Raw genomic sequence first — 20,405 nt, forward strand, 5'->3', positions numbered from 1 at the left:
TGGACAAATACAAGCAGGGGAAACATATATCCACGTGGTGGCACTAAAGGCCGTGACACTGAGAGATGTTGTGTTTCACGCTCCTCCCAGTTTTTAAACGGGTTCACTCTCCGGGCTTTGTCACACAGACAGAGAAAAGGGGACGAATGAAGCTGCTGTTTTCCCGATAAACAGCCTACATATTTGATGGAATCTAAAATTATATTTCAATTCCTGTAAAAATCCTGACGGGGTGGACATTTGAAGGATCTGCGTTTGAACGCATACATGGAAATATGCCTGTACCGATGAGGACGCCTTTTGTTTCATATTTGATGCTTCTGCTTTTGGAGTGTTTCTGGGAAGCAGTTTCGGGTCAGCTCTCTTACTCTGTCTTAGAGGAGGTAAATCTGGGTACTCCGGTCGGAAATATCGCCAAGGATCTAAGCCTTGCTCCTCATGATTTAGAATCTCGCATGTTTCAAATCGTTAGCGGATCCAAAAGAAAATACTTTGAGGTAAACGTAAAAACTGGTGTGCTCTATGTTAATGAGGAAATAGACAGAGAGGAGCTATGTGGAAAGTCCCCACAATGCACAGTCAGTGTAGAAGCCGTGATAAATAATCCTCTGAAGCTGTATCGCATAGAAATAAAAATACTTGATGTAAACGACAACGATCCGTTGTTCACGGAAATGTCTCAGACTGTAGACATAGCGGAGAATACCCTGCCTGGAAAGAAATTTGCTTTGTCTGAGGCTGTCGATGCAGATGTAGGTAAGAATGCGGTTAATTCCTTTAAGCTAACACCAAATGAATTTTTTTCTCTAACTACTATCAAAGGAGGAGATAGTGTGTCTGCTGAGTTAATCTTGCAGAAAACGCTGGATCGAGAGAGACAGCCAGTGATAAATCTTACTGTGTCTGCTATAGATGGAGGTACTCCACCGAGATCCGGTACGTCACAGGTCATTATACGCGTTTTAGATATAAACGATAATCCTCCTGTGTTCAATAACCCCCTGTACAAAATTCGCTTATTTGAAAACACCCCAATCGGGACAAGTGTGATTACACTGAATGCAACTGACGCAGACGAAGGGACAAATGGTGAGATACTGTATTCCCTGAGAAGTAGAGGCCAGGATCGCATATTAGAAATTTTTCACATTGATCCTGTCACGGGCGCGATAATGGTCAAAACTAATGTTGATCACGAGGAACAGGCGGCGTTCGAGATACGTGTAGAGGCAAGTGATAGAGGCCAGCCACCGATGTCAGCTCATTGTAAAGTGTTGGTTGAAGTAGTCGACGTAAATGACAATGCTCCAGAGATGACTGTGACGTCACTACTCAGTACAATAAAGGAGGATGCTAAAGTAGGTACTGCTATTGCACTTGTTTCAGTTCTTGACCGTGATGGCGGTAAAAATGCCGAAGTGAAGTGTAAAATCTTAAATGAGGTCCCATTTAAACTGGAGACGAATTATAGAAACTATTACTCTTTAGTTGTTGACGGGGCTCTTGACAGAGAAATTACCTCGAGCTACAACATCACACTTACAGCCACTGACGAAGGGAGTCCTCCACTCGTGCACACTACTGTTGTTACTGTTCACGTTTCTGATATAAACGACAACTCGCCTCTTTTCTCAGAACCTTTGATTAGCGTTTATGTAAAAGAAAATAGCAAAGTTGGTACCGTTATTAAAACTGTATCTGCCTTTGATGCAGACTTCGAGCAGAATCGCCATGTTAGATACTCTTTTTTAAAAAGCAACAGTGGCCAAGTGCCAATGTCTACAATGGTAAACATCATTTCAGATACTGGAGATATTATCAGCCTACAGTCTTTTAACTATGAGGAGTTAAAGACGTTTAAGTTTAAAGTTCAGGCCACAGACTCTGGTGTTCCTCCGCTCAGCAGCAACGTGACCGTTAACGTTTTTATTCTGGATGAGAATGACAACAGTCCCACGATTCTAGCTCCTTATTCTGAGCACGGCTCCGTAAACAGCGAGAGCATCCCCTACTCTGCTGAAGCGGGATACTTTGTGGCAAAGATCAGGGCTGTGGACGCAGACTCTGGATACAATGCGCTGCTTTCTTACCACCTGTCTGAGCCCAAAGGAAACAACCTGTTCAGGATCGGAACCAGCACCGGGGAAATCAGGACTAAGAGAAGAATGAGCGACAATGACCTGAAAACTCACCCCTTGGTGGTGCTGGTTTCTGATAACGGAGAACCTTCTCTGTCAGCTACTGTGTCTGTTGATGTGGTGGTGGTTGAAAGCACAGCTGACATCCAGACTCAGTTCAGACATGTTCCTATAAAGGAGGACAGCTTCTCTGATCTGAACCTGTATCTGCTGATCGCCATCGTGTCGGTGTCAGTGATCTTTCTGCTGAGTCTCATCAGTTTAATAGCTGTCAGATGCCACAGGACAGACGGCAGTTTCAGCAGGTACAGTGCCCCAATGATCACCACCCACCCTGACGGGAGCTGGTCTTACTCTAAAGCTACTCAGCAGTATGACGTGTGTTTCAGCTCAGACACGCTGAAGAGTGACGTAGTGGTTTTCCCCGCACCGTTTCCACCTGTAGATGGAGAACTGATCAGTATTAACGGAGGAGACACTTTTACCAGGACCCAGACTTTGCCTAATACAGAAAAGGTGAGTTGTCAACCTACCAATGAATTTCAAGAAATGAAAAGTGCTTTGAGGGGTGAGCTTTTATTTCTCTGTTTGCCGTAATTCAAACTTATTTCATGGCAGGTGATCAGCATTCTTTATGAGTCGAAGTTAGGCGTAAACGTGTCTGGCGTTACATATTTTATAAATTAGGGGGAAGCGTGTAACTTTACGTGGGCAAGCTTTGCAATAACCCCTGTGTGTTTTAAAGATTGATATGTGAAATAAATTATGGTTTTGCAAGTGTAACTAGCTTAATCATTTTTAGCGAATACCATTAGACTACTTCATTTGAAAGGCGCTATCCATGGTACTGACACATCTATTTGTTTTATTTCATTTGGGAAGTTCGTCTCCTGTGTTTTTTATCAATTGCTATTTGAAATATGCTTATCGGTGGGCCTCTACTCTGGAACAATTATTACATATTCTGCACTAAATGATGATGTGCTTTATAAAACATGTTTTCGTCTATTCTTTAACAAGAAGGGGGAAAAAGCAACAGCTGATAGCATCGATCTTCAACTGTGTTCTATACGTTTGTTTGGTATTTAAGAACATAAAGTAATTAATTAATTGTTGTTTATATAGATCAGTGGTCTCAAACTGATCCTTGGAAGGGCCGATGTGGCTGCAGGTTTTTGTTCCAACCCTGCAGCATCACAGCTGACTTGTTTCATTCAATGAACTGTACTGGTTAAGACCTCCAGTGCAGACAGTTCAGTTGATTGAATGAAACAAGTCAACTGTGCTGCTGCAGGGTTGAAACAAAAACCTGCAGCCACACCGGCCCTTTCAAGGATCAGTTTGAGACCACTGATATAGATTATGTGCTGTTGCCATTACAAGGAACACAAGATGTCGTTCGAGACCGCACCATTCCCCGGTGCCCATGAATGACCTGAAACTCCTCCTCCTCATGTGATACAGTCACTGTGTTTCGTCGGGTCGGGCTTAGTAAACCGAAACGTCATGAAAGGATGTTATCCACATTTTGAGAGCTCGGATCGGATATATTTTTGAGTTTTTCTCCGTTTTGTAAATGAATGATGCGTGTTTGCCTGGATTTCCTTTGTTGAAAAAAAAAAGAAAAAACGATGAGTCGGAAATACTATAGAGATGCGAAATGGATGCTGTTCGCCATTATTCTTTGTCTATCTGATTGGTCTTCAGCTCAGATTTCCTATTCTGTCTCCGAGGAAGTGGAAAAAGGCACACTGGTTGGGAATATTGCAAAGGATTTACACATTAATGCACAGCAACTAGAGGAACGGAGATTTCGGATTGTATCGGGATACAGTAAGGCATATTTCGAGGCAAATTTGAGAACAGGAGCTTTGTTTGTAAATGACAGGATAGACCGCGAAGAGTTGTGTCCTAATGTACCAAAGTGTTCTTTAAATATAGAGGGACTCCTTGGGAATCCCATGAATATTTATCGCATCGAAGTGAGTATTCTTGATATTAATGATAACGCACCAACATTTCTCGAGCAAATCCATGTGTTCAATATCTCCGAATCATCCTCAACAGGAGAGAGGTATCCACTCCCAGCAGCTCATGATGCAGACACTGGCAGTAATTCAGTTAAAACCTTTAAATTAAGTCCAAACGAGCATTTCTCCATAGATGTAAATAGCGGTCAAGACAGTGTGTCTGCTGAGTTAGTGCTACAGAAAGCTTTAGACAGAGAAAAACAACCCTCTGTCAAGCTAATATTAACTGCTATCGACGGAGGAAACCCTCCAAGGTCTGGCACTATGCAAATTCTTATAAATGTTATTGATGTAAATGACAACACGCCTTCGTTCAGTAAGCCACTTTACAAAGTACGTGTGAGCGAAAATGTGCCTGTTGGTACAACAATAATTAAATTAAATGCAACCGATTTAGACGAGGGTCCAAATTCAGATATCAGATATTTTTTGATGAGAGGAGGAACTGTGGACGCTCCAGGCAGATTTAATGTTATACCTGAGAGCGGTGAAATCGTTGTGAAGTCTAATTTGGATTATGAAGAAAACAATGCGTATGAATTGAGAGTGCGTGGAGCAGACCAAGGCGCGTCCCCCCGCAGTGGTTATTCTAAAGTCCTGGTCGAGGTGGTTGATGTTAATGACAATGCACCAGATATTTCAATAACGTCGATGATGAGTCATGTAAAGGAAAGTGCTGAAATTGGAACAATAGTTGCACTCGTAACTGTGACTGATAAAGATGCAGGACAGAATGGTCTCACCAACTGTAAAATTGAAGACTCTCTCCCTTTTAAATTAACGTCAAATTACAAAAACTATTACTCATTGATAGTTGACGGTCTTATTGACAGAGAGAGTGTACCACAGTACAACATAACTATCACTGCTGTCGATGAAGGTAGTCCACCTCGCTTTAGCACTGCTGTAATCAGTGTGAACATTTCTGATATTAATGACAATACGCCGAGTTTCCCAGAAGCTTATATGAATGTTTATGTAAAAGAAAACAGTAAAGTAGGAAATACAATCACAAAGGCAACCGCAAATGATGCAGACTCAAATGAAAATGCCATATTGACTTATTCATTAATTGATAATAATCGCCTACACATTACGATTTCAACTGTTTTCAATATAAACTCAGAGACTGGAGAAATTATAAGTTTGCAGTCTTTTAACTACGAAGAGATAAAAACATTCCAGTTTAAAGTTCAGGCCACAGACTCTGGTGTTCCTCCGCTCAGCAGTAATGTGACCATCAACGTTTTTATTCTGGATGAGAACGACAACAGTCCCACGATTCTAGCTCCTTATTCTGAGCACGGCTCCGTTAACAGTGAGAGCATCCCCTACTCTGCTGAAGCGGGATACTTTGTGGCAAAGATCAGGGCTGTGGACGCAGACTCTGGATACAATGCGCTGCTTTCTTATCACCTGTCTGAGCCCAAAGGAAACAACCTGTTCAGGATCGGAACCAGCACCGGGGAAATCAGAACTAAGAGGAGAATGAGCGACAATGACCTGAAAACTCACCCCTTGGTGGTGCTGGTTTCTGATAACGGAGAACCTTCTCTGTCAGCTACTGTGTCTGTTGATGTGGTGGTGGTTGAAAGCACAGCTGACATCCAGACTCAGTTCAGACATGTTCCTATAAAGGAGGACAGCTTCTCTGATCTGAACCTGTATCTGCTGATTGCCATCGTGTCGGTGTCAGTGATCTTTCTGCTGAGTCTCATCAGTTTAATAGCTGTCAGATGCCACAGGACAGACGGCAGTTTCAGCAGGTACAGCGCCCCAATGATCACCACCCACCCTGACGGGAGCTGGTCTTACTCTAAAGCTACTCAGCAGTATGACGTGTGTTTCAGCTCAGACACACTGAAGAGTGACGTAGTGGTTTTCCCCGCACCGTTTCCACCTGTAGATGGAGAACTGATCAGTATTAACGGAGGAGACACTTTTACCAGAACTCAGACTTTACCCAACAAAGAAAAGGTACGTGTTTAAGGTCACTTGATAGCTTTCAGCTTACAAATAACATGATAAACAATTTTTTAAATAAGAAAACTTCGTTCCATATAGTCCAGTATGTATTAGATGTATATACTGTATTATATGGAACGACACGGAATTCCAACGCATACTTAAAAGATAATATGCTGCTTAAGACCCTTATCGTAAGTTTAAATATTTCTTCCATGCTTATACTACACCGAAGGTCTAAATATGTTTTCTTTTAAAAACACAATTTCATGTCTGCAACAAATTCAGCAAACAATAATACAACAGCAGTAGGACAATGGACCACCAAAAACTGAAAGACGCTGATGGTTTAGACTGGCAAAAGATGCAACTCTAAACATATTGTTGTTTCTGAATGCACATCACTCTCCTTTGACACTTGTGCTTAAATTAATATAATCTTCAGAATTCAGTTCAGTTCAGAATGAATGCGTTGTGATTATTTTGTTTTTAAGTAAGTCTGTTAAGACTGTTATATATAAGTTTTTCCTCAGGAACAATTGAATGAGTGATTCGTTTATTTTCCACATAAAGACTTATGGCTTGAATTACAATTCCATGAAATTGAGCTGACTTCTCTTTCTGAAAACAATGCATCACTGTGATATAATTGTGGCTCATTTACCTACAACAGGCTGTATCCAACGGCCCCTCCCAACAACACTGAAATATTAAATAGACACTTAAAACCTAATGTGATAAAAAAATGATAATAATAAAATGAAAATAATAAAAATAATGATAATGATAATGATAATAATTCAGTCCCATCTATTCTATCGACAATATCTTTGTAATACTGGGCTGCCTGTGATTCGGATTTATAAGGACTTTCCTTGGGTTGACCACATGGTGTTGCTGGAGACCATAGATACACTTATTACAGGCTTTGTCTAAAACACCTCCCTGCAGGGCTGAACTAAAACCGTCATTGGGCATCCGTTTAGATAGACTGTGGTTTTGCTGTGGCAAGAAGGGTTCCCGCTTGATAATTTTTATGACGGATATGCATTATACACTTGAGTAAACTGGACTGCAGGGATTTTGTCTCAACTGTTCAACATGAGAGACGAGGAACGTGCCTGGATTTATTTTGTTTTGCTGATGTGTCTTTGTGAATGCTCTGCTTCGCAATTGTCTTACTCCATTTCCGAGGAGGTGAACAAAGGCACCGTGGTGGGGAATATCGCAAAGGATTTGAACTTGAATTTAAAGGAAGTGGAAACCAGAGATTTGCGTATTGTTTCGACAAACAGTAAGAAATATTTTAACGTGGATTTGCAGACCGGGAACATCTTTGTTAACGAAAGAATAGACAGAGAGGAGCTTTGTCCCAACTCGGCACTATGCTCGCTGAAAATACAGGCTGTTTTGAGCAATCCAATGACTGTACACCGGATTGAAGTAAACGTTTTAGATTTAAATGATAACTCACCGGAGTTCGTTGAACAGTTGTATTTATTAAACATCTCTGAATCAATGTATCCAGGAGAACGTTATCTTCTGCCAATAGCAGAAGATGCAGATACAGGCACCAACTCAATTAAGAGCTACAAGCTTAGTCAGACTGAGCATTTCTCCCTGGATGTACAGAGTAGCGGTGAGCACGGTGTCTCCGCAGAGCTGGTACTTAAGAAAGCCTTAGATCGAGAGAAACAGCCAGTGCTTAAACTAATTCTGAACGCTTTAGATGGAGGGAAACCAGTTAGATCTGGTACATTACAGATAAATGTAAATGTAATAGATGCCAATGATAACACACCACTGTTTAGCAAATCTCTGTATAAAGTACAAGTAAGTGAAAATGCCTCACAAGGAACAGTGGTAATCAAGTTAAACGCAACAGATTTAGACGAAGGCATGAATGGCAAAATCTTGTATTCCTTTATCAAACGAGGTAACTCTGATCCATCAAATATTTTCAATCTTAATTCAGAAACGGGAGAAATAACGGTGAAAGGTAGTTTAGATTATGAAGAAACGCCTGCTTATGAGGTCAGAGTTCAAGCAATGGATCAAGGAGTCTCTCCACGTAGTTCCCATGCTAAACTTCTGATAGAAGTAATTGATGTGAATGACAATCCGCCCGAAATATCTGTGACATCCCTGATGACGCCGATAACAGAAGACGCAGAATTGGGGACAATCGTTGCTTTAGTTACAGTGAGTGATAAAGATGGAGGAGGCAACGGTTTCATTAATTGTAAGGTAGTTGGATCTGCTCCCTTTAAACTAAAGTCGAGCTACAAACATGACTATTCATTAGTTGTAGATGGCCCACTGGACAGAGAAAACACTCCAGTTTACAATGTCACTATTACAGCTACAGATGAAGGAAGCCCACCTCTGTCCAGCATCAGGATAATTACTGTTCACGTTGCTGATGTCAATGATAACGCCCCTCTGTTTATGGAGCCTGTGATCAATGCTTATGTCAAAGAAAACAGCCCAGTCGGCTCACTACTACATACTATAAAAGCCTTTGATCCTGATCAAGATAGCAATGCAAAGGTTACCTACAAACTGTTAGACAGTTCTCCCAAAAATATTCCAATTTCATCTGTCCTAAACATCAATTCTGAGACTGGAGAAATAATCAGTCTGCAGTCTTTTAACTACGAGGAGTTAAAAACGTTTCAGTTTAAAGTTCAGGCCACAGACTCTGGTGTTCCTCCACTCAGCAGCAACGTGACCGTCAATGTTTTAATCCTCGATGAGAACGACAACAGTCCCACGATTCTAGCTCCTTATTCTGAGCACGGCTCCGTTAACAGTGAGAGCATCCCCTACTCTGCTGAAGCGGGATACTTTGTGGCAAAGATCAGGGCTGTGGACGCAGACTCTGGATACAATGCGCTGCTTTCTTACCACCTGTCTGAGCCCAAAGGAAACAACCTGTTCAGGATCGGAACCAGCACCGGGGAAATCAGGACTAAGAGGAGAATGAGCGACAATGACCTGAAAACTCACCCCTTGGTGGTGCTGGTTTCTGATAACGGAGAACCTTCTCTGTCAGCTACTGTGTCTGTTGATGTGGTGGTGGTTGAAAGCACAGCTGACATCCAGACTCAGTTCAGACATGTTCCTATAAAGGAGGACAGCTTCTCTGATCTGAACCTGTATCTGCTGATCGCCATTGTGTCGGTGTCAGTGATCTTTCTGCTGAGTCTCATCAGTTTAATAGCTGTCAGGTGCCACAGGACAGATGGCAGTTTCAGCAGGTACAGCGCCCCAATGATCACCACCCACCCTGACGGGAGCTGGTCTTACTCTAAAGCTACTCAGCAGTATGACGTGTGTTTCAGCTCAGACACACTGAAGAGTGACGTAGTGGTTTTCCCCGCACCGTTTCCACCTGTAGATGGAGAACTGATCAGTATTAACGGAGGAGACACTTTTACCAGAACTCAGACTTTACCCAACAAAGAAAAGGTAGGACATTTGTGTTAAATGCTTAATGTTTGTTACATGAACGAATTTAAGTCTATGGCTCCATTGCACTTAAAGAAAGGGATATATTATGCACCGCAATTTGTGCCATTTGTTCGATATATAAATCTGTCCTAAACAGCCTATTTGATATGATAGGATGTTCGTACAATTCATCGCATGACAAGGTATTGGACATCAACTTTGTGGCAACATCTGCTGTCTTTATGGTTTTTGAAAGGCTGTAGTTGAGTAAAAACTACAGTTGATGACGAAATATATTAGTTACCACCTGACTTAAAACAAACATGTATGAAGACCTGACTTATTTCAGGAATAAAAAATGTAATTGTTTCCTTTTGGACACTACAGTGGCCCTTTCAGTCCCTGAAATGTTTAGCTTATTCAAGTCCTCCCTCCTCCCAGTTTTTAATTTTTTTTCTTTTCTCTTTTTAAGATAGTAGACGTAATTATGTATTTAATTTACAATGTTTTAAATTATGGTTATGTGTTACCTTTAATAAGTATTTGCTTGCCAGTCACTGACCACATGATGTCGCAGGAGACCGTGCATTTGAGTGTATTTACATTTTCAAAACTCCACCTCCTTGCTTGGGAAAAAAAATGAAATCCTCATCGGCCATTAGCGCACCCGTGGTGGAAGGAGAAGTGCAGGAGCTTTCTGATAACACCTTCGCTTTCGTTGGAAATATATTTACCGTGGATAGATGATCACTTGGGTTCAGCTTTTTGGGTTGATCAATAATGTATACGCAACGAGAAAAGGAGTACGTCTGGATTCGCATGATCATTTTTCTTTGTCTTTGTGACTGGTCTGCTTCGCAGTTATCTTATTCCATACCGGAGGAGGTGAACAAAGGCACCATAGTGGGTAATATCGCAAAGGACTTGAACCTCAACGTACAGGAACTAAACAGCAGGGACTTGCGTGTTGTTTCAAGTTACAGTAAGACATTCTTTGACGTGAATTTGCAGACCGGGAATCTCTTTGTTGAAGAGAGGATAGACAGAGAGGAGCTTTGCCCGCTTATGGCTAAATGCTCGTTAAAAGTACAAGCTCTTTTAAGTGATCCAATGACAGCATATCGCATAGAGGTGACTATTGTAGACGTAAACGACAATTCGCCTGCTTTCATTGAAAAAAAGTATTCCCTAAATATCTCAGAATCGTCCTTAACGGGAGAGCGATATCTTCTCCCAGTCGCAGTAGATGCAGACATAGGAAGCAACTCTGTAAAGAGCTACAAGCTGAGTCAAAATGAGCATTTCTCCCTTGACGTGCAAAGCGGCGGAGAACACGGGGTGTCTGCTGAGTTAGTGTTAGAAAAAGCGCTGGACCGAGAGAAACAATCTGTGATAGCACTTCTGCTGACGGCTACAGATGGAGGTAAACCCTCTAGAACGGGCTCATTACAAATATATGTAAATGTAATAGATGTTAATGATAATATACCTACGTTTAGCAAATCGCTTTATAAAGTGCGTGTCATAGAAAATGCAACTCCTGGAACACTTGTTATTAGGTTGAATGCAACTGACTTCGACGAAGGCATGAACGGCAAGATCCTTTATTCCTTCATCAAAAGGGGAAATATTGATCCATCAAATATTTTTGATCTGAATTCAGACACAGGAGAAATGATTGTTAAAGGTAATTTAGATTATGAGGAGACGACTGCTTATGAAGTGAGAGTTCAAGCAATGGATCAAGGCACTGTTCCTCGTAGTGCACATACTAAACTACTGATAGAGATAATCGATGTGAATGACAATTCCCCAGAAATAATTGTGACGTCATTGTTAACACCCGTAAATGAAGGTGCAGAACTGGGGACAATAGTTGCTTTTATTACAGTGAGTGATAAAGATAGTGGAACTAATGGAGTGACCAAATGCAGTATAGTTGGATTTGCTCCGTTTAAACTTAAATCCAATTATAAAAACGATTATTCACTGGTTGTAGACGGATCACTTGATAGAGAAAACAGTTCTCTTTACAATGTCACTATTACAGCTACAGATGAAGGAAGCCCACCTCTGTCATGCATCAGGGTCATAACTGTTCACGTTGCTGATGTCAATGATAACGCCCCTCTGTTTATGGAGCCTGTGATAAATGCTTATGTCAAAGAAAACAGCCGAGTGGGCTCACCAATACATACTATAAAAGCCTTTGATCCTGATCAAGATACTAATGCAAAGGTTACCTACAAACTGTTAGACAGTTCTCCAAAAAATATTCCAATTTCATCTCTTTTGAATATAAATTCAGAGACTGGTGATATAGTTACTCTGCAGTCTTTCAACTATGAGGAGTTAAAAACATTTCAGTTTAAAGTTCAAGCCACAGACTCTGGTGTTCCTCCACTCAGCAGCAACGTGACGGTCAATGTTTTAATCCTCGATGAGAATGACAACAGTCCCACTATTCTAGCTCCTTATTCTGAGCACGGCTCCGTTAACAGTGAGAGCATCCCCTACTCTGCTGAAGCGGGATACTTTGTGGCAAAGATCAGGGCTGTGGACGCAGACTCTGGATACAATGCGCTGCTTTCTTACCACCTGTCTGAGCCCAAAGGAAACAACCTGTTCAGGATCGGAACCAGCACCGGGGAAATCAGGACTAAGAGGAGAATGAGCGACAATGACCTGAAAACTCACCCCTTGGTGGTGCTGGTTTCTGATAACGGAGAACCTTCTCTATCAGCTACTGTGTCTGTTGATGTGGTGGTGGTTGAAAGCACAGCTGACATCCAGACTCAGTTCAGACATGTTCCTATAAAGGAGGACAGCTTCTCTGATCTGAACCTGTATCTGCTGATCGCCATTGTGTCGGTGTCAGTGATCTTTCTGCTGAGTCTCATCAGTTTAATAGCTGTCAGATGCCACAGGACAGACGGCAGTTTCAGCAGGTATAGCCCCCCAATGATCACCACCCACCCTGACGGGAGCTGGTCTTACTCTAAAGCTACTCAGCAGTATGACGTGTGTTTCAGCTCAGACACACTGAAGAGTGACGTAGTGGTTTTCCCCGCACCGTTTCCACCTGTAGATGGAGAACTGATCAGTATTAACGGAGGAGACACTTTTACCAGAACTCAGACTTTACCCAACAAAGAAAAGGTAGGTTATGTTTGACAATGAACATTTTAATATTTGACTATAGACTTAAAAACGTGTCTAATGAAAAACATTTATTTTTGGTTATCAGTCTATGTTCATCAGACTCTCGAGGCAAATGTGAATGTCAGAGTTCATAATACTGATAAGATATGTAAGAAACTCATGGTTTGTGTTTTGTAACATTTGTCACTTGGTAGTAAGGAAACAAAATTGAGCTTTTGTATAAACACCCCTCCTTGAAGCAGTTTTTTTTTTTTTTTTAAACCGCCACCATTTATAGACATCAAGCTTCTTTACAAGCTTAAGAATAACTATAAGCTATCAGAGACTGTGCTCAATTGCATGTCCTTGCTTAAGTTTAACATCGTTATGTTTTTAATTATATTAATGTATACACACACACACATATCCTTTTTAATAAGTAGGCTGGTCATGTCAGTATCTAGTAGAAAATAGGAGCAGATAAAATCAGTTTAAAGCTGTAAGAGAAATATTCATATATGTTGAAATCATAGCATTTTTTTACATTAAGTGGTTTCTCCTCAACCTGCTCTCCTTTAAAATTGTCGTTCGTAAAATTTCCTTCAACCTAGCAACTCAGAATTTTTTTCCGAGAAAGTAGGCTCGTCTTGTTGATAAATATGAAGTGATTTCAATATTCTTCTCTTAAATATGTCAACTTTATCAGAAAATTATTTGAATATTTCAACATGGTGCTACTCAGTGGCGCTCTCCGTGGTACTGAAGTGAGATCATAAAAAAAGGAATGTTTGCCGTCCTTTTTACGGGAGCTTTTTGATGAAACATAGATAAGTTTCTGCATAACCACTCTTTTAAATTTGAAAAGAAATTCGGTAGTACACAGTCAGGCTAAAACTTAATTATATATTACATGCATTTTCTGGTAGGTTGCCCAGTTATTAAAATATCCATGGGTTGCTGCATTCTTATTGTTCTCTTGTTTAAATACGTCATACTTGTGTTTCCAGATCCATAGGCTATGTGGGGAACTTTTTTGTTTTGTTTTGTTTTAATATTCATTTTGTATTAAATGGAGGCCAATCAAATCGAGAGTATGTACTACTTCATTTATAATATTTTTTTGCAACTTACTTGATTATGTGTTGGTGTGATGAATTAACCACACGATGTCGCTGGAGACCATAGATATTAATATGTTTGTATGTTTAAACTCCTCCTCCGTGCACGGTGAAAAAATAACGGGTCATCAACCGTTATAGTTTCCTGGATATTCGGCGGCACTGTGGGGAGAGGAGAAGAAGCTGAAACAAGATACACTTGAAAGCATAATTCGTACTGGATCTAAATGGTCTTTTGGATTCAGCTTCTGTTGCCTCATCAAAGATGTATATGCGACGACTAAACGGACACGTCTGGATTGATTTTTTTGCGCTTCTTTGTCTTTGTGACTGGTCTGCTTCGCAGTTATCCTATTCAGTTTCCGAGGAGGTGAACAAAGGCACGGTAGTGGGGAACATTGCAAAGGATTTAAACCTCAATATACGAGAACTGGAGACCAGGGATCTACGTATTGTCTCAAGTTTCAGTAAGACATATTTTGACGTGAATTTGCAAACTGGGGACCTCTTTGTTACTGAGAGAATAGACAGAGAAGAGCTTTGCCCGCATGTGATGAAATGCCCCATCAAAATTCAAGCTGCTTTAAATAATCCAATGAATGTACACCGCATTGAGGTAAACATTCTTGATGTAAATGATAACTCGCCCTCCTTTATTGACCAGTGGCATGTATTAAACATCTCGGAATCACTGTCACCGGGAGAGCGATATCCTCTCCCAGTCGCAGTAGATGCAGACATAGGGAACAACGCAGTGAAGAGCTACAAGCTGAGTCAAAATGAACACTTCTCTCTCGATGTGCAGAGTGGCGGAGAACACGGGGTGTCTGCTGAGTTGGTGTTACAGAAGGTTTTAGACAGAGAAAAAGAACCTGTAATTAGACTTATTTTGACGGCAGTAGATGGAGGTAAACCGCCAAGATCAGGAACACTGCAGTTAATTGTCAATATCATAGATGTCAATGACAATACACCCGTATTCAGTAAATCCCTTTATAAAGCGCGCGTCACAGAAAATACTACACCTGGAACATTTGTTATAAGGTTAAATGCAACAGATTTGGACGAAGGCACGAACAGTAAGATTCAATATTTCTTTATCAAAAGAGGAAATATTGATCCAACAATTTTTTTTAATCTAAATTCAGAAACGGGAGAAATAACTGTGAGAGCTAGACCAGATTATGAAGACACACGTGCTTACGAAGTAAGAGTTCAAGCAATGGATCAAGGCGCTGTTCCTCGTAGTACGCATGCGAAACTGCTGATAGAGATAATCGATGTGAATGACAACCCCCCGGAAATATCTGTGACGTCACTGATGACACCAGTAAATGAAGGTGCAGAAATGGGAACAATTGTTGCTTTTATTACAGTGAGTGATAAAGATGGAGGGAACAACGGCATAACAAAATGCAGTGTAGTTGGATCTGCTCCATTCAAATTGAAATCCAACTATAAAAATGACTATTCATTAGTTGTAGATGGACCACTGGACAGAGAAGACACTTCTTTTTACAATGTCACAATTACAGCTACAGATGAAGGAAGCCCACCTCTGTCCAGCATCAGGATCATTGCTGTTCACGTTGCTGATGTCAATGATAACGCCCCTCTGTTTATGGAGCCTGTGATAAATGTTTATGTCAAAGAAAACAGTCCAGTGGGCTCACCAATACATACTATAAAAGCCTTTGATCCTGATCAAGATAGCAATGCAAAGGTTACCTACAAACTGTTAGACAGTTCTCCAAAAAATATTCCAATTTCATCTGTCCTAAACATCAATTCTGAGACCGGAGAAATAATCAGTCTGCAGTCTTTTAACTACGAGGAGTTAAAAACGTTTCAGTTTAAAGTTCAGGCCACAGACTCTGGTGTTCCTCCACTCAGCAGCAACGTGACCGTCAATGTTTTAATCCTTGATGAGAATGACAACAGTCCCACGATTCTAGCTCCTTATTCTGAGCACGGCTCCGTTAACAGTGAGAGCATCCCCTACTCTGCTGAAGCGGGATACTTTGTGGCAAAGATCAGGGCTGTGGACGCAGACTCTGGATACAATGCGCTGCTTTCTTACCACCTGTCTGAGCCCAAAGGAAACAACCTGTTCAGGATTGGAACCAGCACCGGGGAAATCAGGACTAAGAGGAGAATGAGCGACAATGACCTGAAAACTCACCCCTTGGTGGTGCTGGTTTCTGATAACGGAGAACCTTCTCTGTCAGCTACTGTGTCTGTTGATGTGGTGGTGGTTGAAAGCACAGCTGACATCCAGACTCAGTTCAGACATGTTCCTATAAAGGAGGACAGCTTCTCTAATCTGAACTTGTATCTGCTGATCGCCATTGTGTCGGTGTCAGTGATCTTTCTGCTGAGTCTCATCAGTTTAATAGCTGTCAGATGCCACAGGACAGATGGCAGTTTCAGCAGGTACAGCGCCCCAATGATCACCACCCACCCCGACGGGAGCTGGTCTTACTCTAAAGCTACTCAGCAGTATGACGTGTGTTTCAGCTCAGACACGCTGAAGAGTGACGTAGTGGTTTACCCCGCACCGTTTCCACCTGTAGATGGAGAACTGATCAGTATTAACGGAGGAGATACTTTTACCAGAACTCAGACTTTACCCAACAAAGAAATGGTGAGTTTTCCTGTTCTCCATCTCAAAACCCAGCTTCCATGTCACTGTGTCTTTTGAAATGTAGATCTACCTGTCGGTCACCAAATAGTTTATCCTTGTAGTTACACAATTTAATTTAAAACATGACAAAAATTAACACATTAACTACTAAGTTCCAATTAAACTAAAAAAAACGAGAACACAAAAAGTGAACTTATTGTGGGGCTACCAGTGAGATTGTAAGGTGCCGTTTAAGGTTGTGAAAATTGTGTCCAAAAAAGAGGCATTGTCTTTTTCTTATCCAAAAACTCTGACATCAAAGATCTGATGCTTTCTTGTTGATGTTCTTTTCAGTCTTTTCTGGTTGTCATCTTATTTATTTCCACATAGATTTATTCATGTATTCAAAGGAGATATTGAACAAAAATCAATTGGTTTATTATGATTTATTACTGAGAGATGTATTCTTATAATAGAGCCTTGTTTAAGGAAAGTTTTTTTTCCCCATTTATAGCAATAACTGCTGTTTGCTTTTTCATACCACTGTCCTTTTGTGAAAGTTATTAATTCGGTGTAATGACAACTTTACAACTGGTTTAAGTGGACATAGTACATTTAAAATGCCATGATGCAGTTTAGTACACTTTTTATTATGAGACACAGGGCGTGATATTCAAATGTTAAACCATTTTCATATCCAAGTTGTAACACGTGGGGTCGCTGATGACCACATGTTTTATGAGGTTGATATTTTCGGTCTCCTCCTTCCATGAGGAAGGGTGGTGGTGGTGTGCTTTGTGAGAGTGAAACAAATGGCAAAAGAAACCCGAGGACTGGAATGGTTGAGAATAACAATATCGGCTCATCGAGTGGGGTTTCGTGGATGAAAAGGATTTGCTTCGCGTCACTGTGTTTGAAATCCGCGATGGGGAGCAAAAGGAACAAGAGGATTCTCTGTTTGGTTCTCATTCTGGTTTTACCCGAATGGTCTGCTGCTCAGATATCCTACTCTGTTACGGAGGAAGTGGACAAAGGAACTGTCGTCGGGAACCTGGCGAAGGATTTTAATGTCAACGTTCGGGACCTGCATACAAGGAATCTAAATATTGTGTCGGGATACAGTAAGAAATATTTCGAGGCTAATTTGAAAACGGGAGATCTGTATGTTAATGACAGGATAGATCGGGAGGAGCTTTGTCCTAACACGGTAAAATGCACATTAAACTTAGAGGCCATACTAAGTAATCCTATGGTGCTCCGACGCATTGAGGTGATGATTGCCGATTTAAATGACAACGCACCTACGTTCTTTGAAAAGTTATTTATACTTAACATCTCTGAATCTTCGCCCACAGGAGAGCGTTTCTTGCTTCCTCTGGCTGTTGATGCAGATTTAGGCAGCAATTCGGTGAACACTTATAGGCTCAGTCCTAATGAATATTTCTCTCTCGATGTACAAAGTGGCGGGGAACATAGTGCTTCTGCTGAATTAGTGTTGCTTAAAGCTTTGGATCGAGAAAAACATGCTGATATTAAACTAACATTGACCGCTATAGATGGAGGTAAACCTACCAACACTGGATCGGTGGATATCAATATTAGTGTTCTTGACGTTAATGATAACACTCCGTCCTTTAGCAAAACACTATGCAAGGCACGTGTAAAAGAAAATGCTCATGTCGGATCATTAGTCATTCAGCTTAATGCCACAGATTTAGACGAAGCGGACAACGGGAGGGTGATTTACTCTTTTGTCAAACGAGCCAACTTCAATCCTGCGGATGTGTTTTTCATAAATGCAGAGACTGGTGAGATCACTGTTAAAGGAAATTTAGATTACGAAGCACAAGCTGCCTATGAAATTCATGTGCAAGCCACAGACAAAGGTGCGTCACCTCGGAGAGCAAATGGAAAGCTTCTGGTAGAGGTTATCGACGTAAATGACAATGCCCCAGAAATTGTCGTGACGTCACTCATGAACGACGTTAGAGAAGATGCTGATATGGGAAGCGTTGTTGCTTTAATAACCGTGACTGACAAAGATGGAGGGAAAAATGGACAGACTCGTTGTACACTTGTTGGTTCTACACCTTTCAGGCTAAATTCAAATTATAAGAATTATTATTCATTAGTTGTGGATGGACCGCTTGATCGTGAAGTACGCTCTTTTTACAATATCACAATAACTGCTAATGATGAAGGTTCCCCGTCTCTTTCCACAAATGGCGTTATTAATGTGGAGATTTCTGATGTCAATGACAATAAGCCTCGCTTCCTTGAACCCGTGGTTAATATCTATGTAAGGGAAAACAGCCCGGGTGGAGCTCGTATCTATACGATTAGTGCTGTCGATCCTGATAAAAATGAAAACGCCCGAGTTACATATTCATTAGAAAGTGATTCGAAAAACATTCATATAACTTCATTGATAAACATCAACTCACAGACTGGAGATATAGTCAGTCTGCAGTCTTTTAACTACGAGGAGTTAAAAACGTTTCAGTTTAAAGTTCAGGCCACGGACTCTGGTGTTCCTCCGCTCAGCAGCAACGTGACGGTCAATGTTTTAATCCTCGATGAGAATGACAACAGTCCCACGATTCTAGCTCCTTATTCTGAGCATGGCTCCGTTAACAGTGAGAGCATCCCCTACTCTGCTGAAGCGGGGTACTTTGTGGCAAAGGTCAGGGCTGTGGACGCAGACTCTGGATACAATGCGCTGCTTTCTTACCACCTGTCTGAGCCCAAAGGAAACAACCTGTTCAGGATCGGAACCAGCACCGGGGAAATCAGGACTAAGAGGAGAATGAGCGACAATGACCTGAAAACTCACCCCTTGATGGTGCTGGTTTCTGATAACGGAGAACCTTCTCTGTCAGCTACTGTGTCTGTTGATGTGGTGGTGGCTGAAAGCACAGCTGACATCCAGACTCAGTTCAGACATGTTCCTATAAAGGAGGACAGCTTCTCTGATCTGAACCTGTATCTGCTGATCGCCATTGTGTCGGTGTCAGTGATCTTTCTGCTGAGTCTCATCAGTTTGATAGCTGTCAGATGCCACAGGACAGACGGCAGTTTCAGCAGGTACAGCGCCCCAATGATCACCACCCACCCTGACGGGAGCTGGTCTTACTCTAAAGCTACTCAACAGTATGACGTGTGTTTCAGCTCAGACACACTGAAGAGTGACGTAGTGGTTTTCCCCGCACCGTTTCCACCTGTAGATGGAGAACTGATCAGTATTAACGGAGGAGATACTTTCACACGGACTCAGACATTACCCAACAAAGAAAAGGTGAGCTGATCGTGGCCTATATGAATTTGGACATATCGGTTGATAAGCCTGTGGCTGTTTCTGTTTTTGAAAGCCTTCTTAGCAGAGGAGATTATGTACATTTTTGACATTTGGTGACGTATTCTGGTAGATATTTAGCAAAAACTACATTCTCTGTAATGCAAGATATGGCAAAATGGTTTTAGGGGCAGTCTTCACAACAGTTGATTAATTATTTAAAGCACAAAAGTCAACAGAGAGTTCAGTGAAATGGTCAACTGATGCGGACGTTGTCCATGGTGCTGAATAGTGGTAAGTTATTGCTTGCACAAAGGCCGCTTCGCTTTATATTACTGAGTTGTTACAGTCTTTATATACACATCAAATAATGCACTGAACAGGGTTTTATGTGGGCCAAATTGTGCTCTTAAGCAAATTTCTTATCATTTCCTACATATCTTCAAGACTGTTAATGTCTTTACACATTTAGACCAACAGCTGGTGTCGCTGGAGACCATAATCACCCGTCTTTTTTTCTTTTTTTTCAATTCTCTTTTTAGACTCCTCCTCTTGTGTGAAGCATCAGTAGTCGGATGCTTTGTCAGATATTCCAACTGGACACTGAACAAAGAGGGCTCCGTTTACTAATAACCTCAAATGTGG

The 20,405-nt window shown here is 41.3% G+C and overlaps 4 protein-coding genes across 26 annotated transcripts in view; all 4 read left to right on the forward strand.

The window, feature by feature from the left end:
* LOC142397747 (protocadherin alpha-C2-like) overlaps positions 1-20,405 on the forward strand; it is a 192,766-nt gene that overhangs the window by 135,594 nt on the left and 36,767 nt on the right. Inside the window, exon 1 of one of the 23 annotated variants that reach the window (XM_075481371.1) lies at positions 315-2,654. The exons of 20 other annotated variants lie outside the window; for them this stretch is intronic. In XM_075481371.1, the coding sequence (XP_075337486.1) occupies positions 315-2,654 (2,340 nt within the window). Of the gene's footprint in view, positions 1-314; positions 2,655-14,017; positions 16,490-17,296; positions 19,764-20,405 lie in introns of those variants that run through there. 2 more of the 23 variants (XM_075481354.1, XM_075481346.1) reach the window with 2 other exon arrangements.
* On the forward strand, positions 3,636-6,157 carry LOC142397305 (protocadherin alpha-4-like). Its single transcript, XM_075480651.1, has one exon. It carries the CDS (start codon positions 3,770-3,772, stop codon positions 6,155-6,157), a length of 2,388 nt encoding a protein of 795 aa, XP_075336766.1. The 5' UTR covers positions 3,636-3,769.
* On the forward strand, positions 7,135-9,622 carry LOC142398101 (protocadherin alpha-3-like). The gene has a single exon (XM_075482081.1). It carries the CDS (start codon positions 7,235-7,237, stop codon positions 9,620-9,622), a length of 2,388 nt encoding a protein of 795 aa, XP_075338196.1. The 5' UTR covers positions 7,135-7,234.
* On the forward strand, positions 10,262-12,760 carry LOC142398102 (protocadherin alpha-2-like). Its single transcript, XM_075482083.1, has one exon. The coding sequence runs from the start codon at positions 10,367-10,369 to the stop codon at positions 12,758-12,760; it is 2,394 nt and encodes a 797-aa protein (XP_075338198.1). The 5' UTR covers positions 10,262-10,366.

The sequence above is a fragment of the Odontesthes bonariensis genome, chromosome 13 (assembly GCF_027942865.1).
Source record: "Odontesthes bonariensis isolate fOdoBon6 chromosome 13, fOdoBon6.hap1, whole genome shotgun sequence".
NCBI classification, from domain to species: domain Eukaryota; kingdom Metazoa; phylum Chordata; class Actinopteri; order Atheriniformes; family Atherinopsidae; genus Odontesthes; species Odontesthes bonariensis.